Genomic DNA, 8,926 nt, shown 5'->3' on the forward strand with positions numbered 1-8,926 from the left:
ATATACTGAATACTGGCCATAAAATTAAAATATCATAAAATATGTTTATTTAAATCAGTGATTCCATTGAAATTTGTGTTATATTCATTCATGACAAACAGCCTAAGTTATTTCAAATGTTAATTTTGTTTAATATTGATGATCATTCCTGACAACTAATGAAAAACCCAAATATGATTTTAGAAAAGTAGAATATGGTGAAAAGGTTTGATTTTGAAGACATTGGGTGCTAATTAATTCAAAACATCTTCAAAGACTTCAAACATATTGGACAAGGTGGTTAAGTCACAAAAGGGTCATTGCTAAAGAGGCTGACTATTCACAGACATTCATAGAGAGTTGAAAGGAAGAAAAAGATGTGAAAAAAAAGTGAGATCCAAGGTCAACACATCCATCTTCCATGAAGTTTTAGAGCACTTCATGCTTCCTGCTGCTGACCAACTTAATGGAGATGGAAATGTCACTTTCCAGCAGGTCTTGGCACTTACATACAGTGCCAAAGCTACCAGTACCTGGTTTCAGGACCATGATATTCATGTTCTTAACCCTTTCATGCATTGTGGTCACTACAGTGGACAGCTATCTAAAACCCACTTTCTTGTGTTTCTTGTGGAGTTTTATGTTATAAATGCATACAGACTACTAAAGAGGACACTAGTGCAGTGACTTCCACCTCTGTTGTGGACGAATGCTAAGTGTTAGCAGCATAAGGTCCAATTTTCAAGTTGATTGATGATAATGCCCATGTTTTCATCGTTTTTGGGGGACGAATAAGCATTCTTGAAATGACTGAGGCGATGCCTGAAGGACGGCAGCCTTTCTCCCCCATTAGCTGCTGGTTCAGGGCGAACGGCAGGAAGAGCGCTGGGGGAGTATACAGGTGAGCAGATAGAATGAATACGGTGGACAGCTGAGTAGTTGATGGAACTGGGCTTCCATATGCTGGAACCATGGTTCTGGATCGTGATGCCAGAACTCTAGAAGCTTGATAATGGCAGCAAAAACAGAAGCGGCAGTTGGAGTAACGGTTGTCTGGCAAGAAACTGGGTCCAAAACCACAGCTGGCAGAGAAGCAGCGGCAGCATCTGGTGAGTTCTTGTTAAAAACACATGTTCAGATGTTCGCAGATATTCGGGGTCACCAATTTGAAATCAGCAGTAAAAGAAGAAAATATCATTTGAGTTTTGTTTTATTCTCAATATCTTCCAATCCAAACCAAAAATAGAATGAAGTACAACAGTTGGTGTCTTCTAACCTCACCTTCTCCTGTTCACAATAAGAGTATACATTCGGGTGTGAAATATACACATTGTGTACGCCACAATATTAACATTTTAATTAAAGCTTTTCACTGACCTGTGAAGTGTGATATCCTTGGACCTTGTTATCTTGCTGTCCTAGTGTTGACAATTAATATCAAAACTTTGCGTCCCTTTTTCAGATTATTCTTTACTTGATTGTGTCAATTCCCTGACCACCAATATTCCTGATTCAATGCAAAGCATGTGGTGCACTGTCCCGGCGCACACAGTAAGTCACGTGACGTCCAATCCACTACATCGCTGAGCGGACCTGCCACTTATGTTTTACAAGGGAATTTTAAAAAGCTTTACCTGTCTGTTAATGCTTTGAATACAGCAAGCAGCTGCTGCCGAACATAGATGCAGGTATATGAAAAAAAAAAGGTTCAGAAAATATTGGTGGAAACTGTCCCCTTCATTCCAGAGTTGGTGGGGACATGTCCACACCAATCCTTCAGGAAGTTATGCCTATGGCTCTGTTTAGGACTTGAGGTTTAAACAAAATAAACATTTGAAATATATCAGTCTGTGTGTATTGCATTAATATAATGTACAAGTTTCACTTTTTAAATGAAATTACCGATCTAAATAAACTTTTTTTATGATATTCTAATTGTATGGCCAGCACGCATGTGGGCTAAAATAAACCAGTGTGTCTTTACATTATTCATCAGGTTCCTGTCTTCGGACAGGCTTCCATTAAAAGGAAGCCTAAGGTTATGTTTGTTCTTGGTTAAACAAGTTGATCTTTGCTGTTGTCTGACCCAGCAGTAACAACTCTTACATTTTCATGGATGACAAATGTAAACTCAGAACACAAATGCAGGAGCTCCACTAATTGCAATCATAATGGCTGTATTTTTTATTTTTACTGTATTTACTTACAGTACAGTTAAGAATTTGAAATAAAGTTTAAATTTAGGTCATCTTCTGTTTTTGACTTAGCACATCTTCTATCCTGTCAGGTTAACATCTTTGTTGAAGGATTCCATGATGCCATGGTGTTATATTCCATTGCGTTACATGAAGGCAAGAAGAATGGATACTCAAAGACAAACGGTACTGAGATAACTTCACACATGTGGAACAGAACTTTTGAAGGTAAAGCACACTATTAATAATCTTTCAATAAAGCTGATAAGTTTATACATAATTCTATTTTAACATAATTCTATTTTAACAAAGTGTTCTTCTGATGTCATGCAAGTAACCTGGGATCTATGAAGTAAAATAAGTATTTAATATGTCCACATTTTCTCAATTTGAATATGCTTTACTTGATGTTCCGGAAACTATTTCTTTGCACTGATCTGCAGTTCTTTCTATAGTTTTTCAGTAAAATATTTGTCAGGCAATTTGATTGGGCAATTCTGGAAATTTTACTTTCTTTCTCTGAAACCAAGTAAGATTGGCTGTGTGTTTGAGACTTTTTTCTTTCTTGCAAATCCACACTTGTGAATTGTGATTATTATATGACTGAGTTTTTCTTAAGAGCCATGATGAGAAGTGAAAAACAATTTTACATGTGAGGTTAGTTTTCCAGTTGCCTTCTATTTAAGCTATAATGATTGTCATGCCCTTAATGACAGGGAATCTACACTAACAGTACTGACCGTCATTGTTTTAATCTCATTTTTGTTTGGAACTTAAATAAAACAACATAACATCTAATGTGATATTTATGATGCAGGAACTGATTTTAATGATTATTTAAGTGCAATCACTGTGAGGCTGTTAAAATGTGTTCATATGGATAAATTCCAATATATTTTAAAAAATTCTATGGAAAGTGAATAATCTTCTAAGATACATCATGTTTCACTTGATGGCAGGGAGTAGACATTGAATGAGTGCACTGGCTCCAAATAGTGTTTTCTAAGTAGCATGAGTCTCACCCTCATTAAACACAATAGAAAGAAAGATTTTTTTATTTGCTTTGCTTTGCTACACCAAACCTGTCGTTAACACTATTTCATATTCCACCTCGCTACATAATGGTGGAGCGACTTTTGTGTTCTGGTTAATGTGCAAAAAGTGTGAAAACTGACTTAAGGCTCTCCCATACTTCATCTGCCGTCTCAAATAATGCCTGACCAGCCCACCTGTTCTTGCATATTACAATGTTGCAAAGTCTGTCACTTTGACATGCAATGCATCCTGTTTTAGAATAGGAGCTGCCTGCATGCAAAATGGAAAACCTATTGCTTTTGCATCACGTGTTCTGACGGACACAGAGAGACGCTCAGACAGGACTATAAGTACTGTGTGGACTATAAGTCGCTCCGGAATATAAGTTGCACCCCCAGCCAAACTATTAAAAAAAAACTGCGACTCATAGTCCAGAACATGCGGTTCAAAGATCATTTCATTGGGGAAACAGACCATCAGCCCCTGCTCAGCATCCTAAAAAGCCAATTCACATGTCACCAGTCCATCTCCAGAGAATGCTTCTCAGACTACAGAGTTATGACATCAGGTCAGTGCACAAAAAAGGAAAGCGAATGTACTTAGAATGTACTATTGAGAGCTCCGAATCCTTACAACCTGCAGAATCCATTTGAAGATGAAACCTTCGATATCATGTTGGTGAGCTACATTTCAACAGCCCAACTGTAAGAACTCAGGGAATACGTGGCAACTGGCAACATGCTTACAGCGCCGAGCCGACGTCATACAGAATGGACGGCCAACCAAAGAGACAATTTGAGCCTGCTCTTCACCCATTCCTTCCCTGCAGAGATAAGCTAATTGTGGAAAATGGAATCATAATGAAAGGCCAGAAAGCTGTTATTCCACATTCTCTGCACAAAGACATATATATATAAAGGACACCAAGGTGTTGACGCAACAAAGTGGTGTGCAAAAAGCATCTTCTGCTGGCTCACATTGTACAACGACATCACAAGAGAGATTCTGTCCCTCTTGTTAAACTCGCCTGGAGCCGGGGCTTCAGGGAGCCACTAGGGCAGCGCTAAAGAGCCACATCCGCCCCTCTAGTGCGGGGGTCGGCAACACGACCCCCGCCCTAACCCAAGGCCTGTACATTAGGTGCTTCAAAAAACTGATGAAGTGTTGTACTTTGTCAAATTTTAAAACTCTCTTTTCACTGGAAAATGCAAAGATTGTTTATTTTAAAGATCGCTATTATATTTTGAACAGAAATCATTGTATTTTGTTTAGAAATGTTCAAACCTAATCTACTCAAAGTAAAACTGTCATGATGAGTGTAGAAGTGGACACAAACGCAGCAGACTGTAGACAAAGAATAAGTGGATATTTTAATGAAGAAAATTAATCAACATAAAATCCAAAGTCCAGGGGAAACAAGGAAATTTCAAACACTAAGCAAACTGGAAACAGGAGGTAATAACAGGTAATCCAGGGAGGGTGGTGATGAATAAAGTGACAAGCATAGTGATGGCGGGTTGTGACTGACATAGAGGAGCTTAAGTACTGAGAGGTAGTAAAAGCAACAATGGGTCTTGCTACATGAGACAACTGATTGCAAGTGTGAGCAGGTGATATAAGGTGTATTTAATTTTAACACTAAGGTATTTCATATAATTTTTTTATGATGATGAATAGGAATTGCTGGCCAGGTATCCATAGATGTCAATGGTGATAGAGTCGGCGATTTCTCTTTGATGGCTATGACCAACATTGAAGCAGGTAGCTATGAGGTAATTAAAATATTAAAAGTTCCCTAAAAAGTAAAGTACCTTGTACCTGAGATATAAAAGATTGTAAAGGTTTGTGAAAGTAATATAGATATCTGATTTACAGGTGGTAGTCAACTACTTTGGGGAAAATAAAACTTTTCAGCTGTTGCCTGCCTTCAACAGTGATCATTTCACTCTGAAAAGAAGAAAGGAAGAGCCAAAAAAAGAAAAAGAAGTGGAAAATCATTCATGTAAACATATTTCCCTGTTTGAAGAACTCATAGAACTTTCAGCTTCATTGTCTTGATAATGTGTATGTTTGCATTTTTCTCAACTTCTCATGATTAGGTGGACTGGGAGTATCAGCCTTGACTGGAGTCACGGTTGGAGCTGTTCTTGGAGCTCTAATGCTGATAGCATTCTACTTTTTCAGGTAACAATACTTCAGCTCTCCCAGCTTTTTCTTTTTCTTTTTTTAATCACTGTAGTAACCAAAGAATATTTGTCTTCCTTCAAATCAACAAGTTAATGTGTGACAATAGTTTTGGTTTGGCTATGAATAGCAATTAATACATGCCATCGGCAGTTATTTGTGTCAGACTGGCGACCTGTCCAGGTGACCCGCCTCTCGCCCGGAATGTTAGCAGGAGAGGCACCAGCAGGGACTAGGGACAAAGGTGGATGGGTGGATGGTGGGTGGGTGGGTGGATGGATGGATGGATGGATGGATAGTTTTCTCGGTTATTGTTTATGAATACCTGCCTGATAAGGATTGGGTACTAGACAACAATAGATGGCGAGTTAAGTTCAGTACTGATGTTGTCAAACTTCATGGTTCTGAGCTCATATGCAGAATAAACAAAGACAACTTTTCTCTAATTCACAAGTTTATGAGCAAAATTGCTCCAACCATCCAGTTAAAATACATCCATTATTTTTCAGTTTTACTGAGTTGTGTGGTTGACTATTACACGCTTAGTTGGCTTCCTGATTAAAGTAATAAACTACCAAAAAGTGAAACAGAAATACATAAACAAATATGAATAGATGCAATGATGTCACAGTTCAGGATGAGCTTTGAATTTTGAAAATTTAGTATCAGCTAATTTTTATAGTTGTTTATATCAATGAATTGTGATAGTTCTAGTTGTGTTTAAAGAAAAGCAGGTTTTGCTCAGTGGTATCATGTAGTGATGATGTGTGGTGTGTGCAGTTAAGGCTGTTTCCAGTCTCAACTGGAAGCAGTTAAGACAGAATCATTTTGTCTTTATGCACAGCATGTGGCTTTAAAGCTTCGTACATGTTTGGATGTTCAACACAAGGATCGGTAACAAGATCATCTGCCAATATTATTTTGACAACAATGATGATGTGCAGGTTAAACTTTAACGTGTCACTGTTGGAACTCATCATAAATTGTCAGTATAAATGTAAATAATTCACAGAGTTAAGAGTTAAATGCTAAATTCAAATACGGTTAGACATGTTTTAAACGTACCTCTATGTGGTGCTAACAGGACATCTGGTGGTGAATTAATCACTAATTACCTCAGTGAACGCCTGTTCTCATTCGCTGAAACTTAAAATCTTTAAGAGCAAAAGACAAAGCAAGTATAGAGAACAGATGGCTTCCTGCTCCATCTTCTGTACCCTAGTGATCATTTCACTAGAGTACAGTGAAATGATCACTGTCACTCTAAACTCCCAAGAGTTAAAAGTATGTTGAAAAACAAGATTATCCATAAAATACAAAGGGATTATTTGTTTGTAAATATGGTGGATGTATGCACAACCTGGTGTCAAAAAGAGCCAGTCTGCATTTAAACTGTCACTAGTTGCCATGATTACCCATCATTTTCTTTGCTGTCTTAACATTAGCCATCATGTTGTCAGCATGCTACAACTGTCTACCAGAACAGAGATTCTGGTAGAGTCCAATATTCTGACTCTACCAGAATCAGAATTCCTTTTGTTGTCATTGTGCACAAACAAAATTTTAAAAATAGCAACTCTCGAAGGCAAGTTAAATAACTGAATAAAATAATAAGCAATATTAACTCTTTGGTGCAAAACACTGATTGAAAATCGATTTATTTACTGCATGTTTAAGATGGAACAGCACTGAAAGCAGCTCTTTAAACCATTCAGACTATGAACACAACAGAAACACAATCAAAACTGTCAGATGACTGATTATCCCACGATAATAACTCAGAAATAGTCCAAATAGTTAGGATGTATTTTTATTTATTTCCTACTTATGGAACGTTTCTGTTTATATCATAGGATTTTGGTGCCTTTCTATCCCAAAGAAAAAAATATAAAACTTCAGATATTTCACAAAGAAATATTAACATTAATTGAAAAACCTCACATAATCTTATATTAAAGCAGAAAGTACGGCGGCCACCGTAAGAAAGGCTTACAGTATTCAATTGATTGATGCAGTATTGCGAGGTAATGCAAAAGTTTTGTGAGGGAACACAAAAGAAAAAATTGTTTTTTTTTTTTTTATTATTATTATGTATTGTTTTATAATAAATAATCAAATTTGTTTTGCCTGGCTCTGCAGAAAAAACTACAGGATAACTATTCAGCGGCGTACACATGTTGAAGAGCCTGAATCCATGAAGCACCATCAGTTACGAGAGGACTCCATAAGATCAAACTTCTCAGCAGCTTAATTCACCTGACAGAAGACTATACATTTGAATGTGGATAAAGTTTTTATTTTTCAGTGATTCTGTATCTACTGCAATTTGACATTTCTTGTATTTAGTACAGATATTCTTCTTAGAACCCAGGACTGTTTTTTCAGGTACACACCACAGTCACCTTAGACTTTCCTTAAACACACAACGATAAAGTTTTTGAACTGAAGAGTGCTCCATAAAAAAATGTTTTCCTTCTATGTGCGTGTGTTTTCCATTGCTCAGGTTTTCAGTTTATGATCTTATTAGAATTTCTTTCTCTCTCTTATTCTGGTGTATTGCTCCTGAAATATATTTTATAATACACAGATTTATCCTCTTCAAACTGACTGTTTATTAAATTAAAATTACACTGTCTGTTTGAAAACAACCAAATATCTATATTTATTTATTTATAGTAAAACTGTATTGAAACTAACTTGGTTACTTCATTGTCATCAAGCAAGGAACATTTCTTTTTTTTTTTTTTTTTTTTTTTTGCTTTGCTGATCCAACAGGTAGACTGATGTCCTAGACTACAGATACAGAAGTACAAAAATTGGTATTCTAGAAATAAAAATTTAGGAAATTGTGTTTTGTACAAAGAAAAAATTATGCAGTATTTGTGCGGCCTCACAGTGAGAGCGTTTTAGCTTCAGTTTCAGAGAGTGGCATTTGTTGATTCTCTGGGTGCTCCTGTAAAACTACGATTCACTTACAGTTAAAATGACCCCAGTCACCTAAATCCCAGCCTTAACAAATGTCTCTGAAGAGTTATTTTTGAGTCACACATAATAAATTTGTGACTCAAAAATGTGGTGAAAAAAGGCTAAATGATGGAGGAATTGTACAAATAATCAAATATAGCATTTTGCATATAAAGTGTATTGTGTGTAAATTACTGAGTTTTCTTATGGTTTGCAAAAGTATTCATACCCCTTGAACCTTTCTATATTTTGTCACATTATAACTACAAACATAAATATAATTCATAAACTTATACATGATTCAAGACATTTTTTTACAAATAAAAAACGGAAAAGTGCAATATGCAAAAGTTTTCAGTGCTCCTGACTCAATACTTTGGGGAATCATGTTTTGCTGCTAATACAGCAGAAGGTCTTAATAGGGTTTGTCTCTACCAGCTTTGCTCATTCTTTTTTTGTAAATAAGTTCCAAGTCAGTCAGATTAAATGAAGAATGTTTGTCTTCAGCAGTTTTAAGATGTTTCCACAGATTGTCAATTGAGTTTAGGTCTGGACTATGACTGAGCCAT

General features: G+C 36.5%; 1 protein-coding gene across 2 annotated transcripts in view; it reads left to right on the forward strand.

The window, feature by feature from the left end:
* Window positions 1-8,039, forward strand: part of npr3 (natriuretic peptide receptor 3) — a 46,933-nt gene extending 38,894 nt beyond the window's left edge. The window contains exons 4-8 of one of the 2 annotated variants that reach the window (XM_055024846.1): window positions 2,267-2,402; window positions 4,887-4,981; window positions 5,085-5,211; window positions 5,309-5,393; window positions 7,533-8,039. In XM_055024846.1, coding sequence (XP_054880821.1) covers window positions 2,267-2,402; window positions 4,887-4,981; window positions 5,085-5,211; window positions 5,309-5,393; window positions 7,533-7,644 — 555 coding nt within the window. In that variant the 3' untranslated portion in view covers window positions 7,645-8,039. The remainder of the gene's footprint in view (window positions 1-2,266; window positions 2,403-4,886; window positions 4,982-5,084; window positions 5,212-5,308; window positions 5,394-7,532) is intronic. The other variant, XM_055024847.1, reaches the window with a different exon arrangement.
* The last annotated feature ends 887 nt before the right edge of the window (window positions 8,040-8,926 follow it).

The sequence above is a fragment of the Poeciliopsis prolifica genome, unplaced genomic scaffold, assembly GCF_027474105.1.
Source record: "Poeciliopsis prolifica strain line A6 unplaced genomic scaffold, Auburn_PproV2 SCAFFOLD130, whole genome shotgun sequence".
Classification (NCBI taxonomy): Eukaryota; Metazoa; Chordata; class Actinopteri; order Cyprinodontiformes; family Poeciliidae; genus Poeciliopsis; species Poeciliopsis prolifica.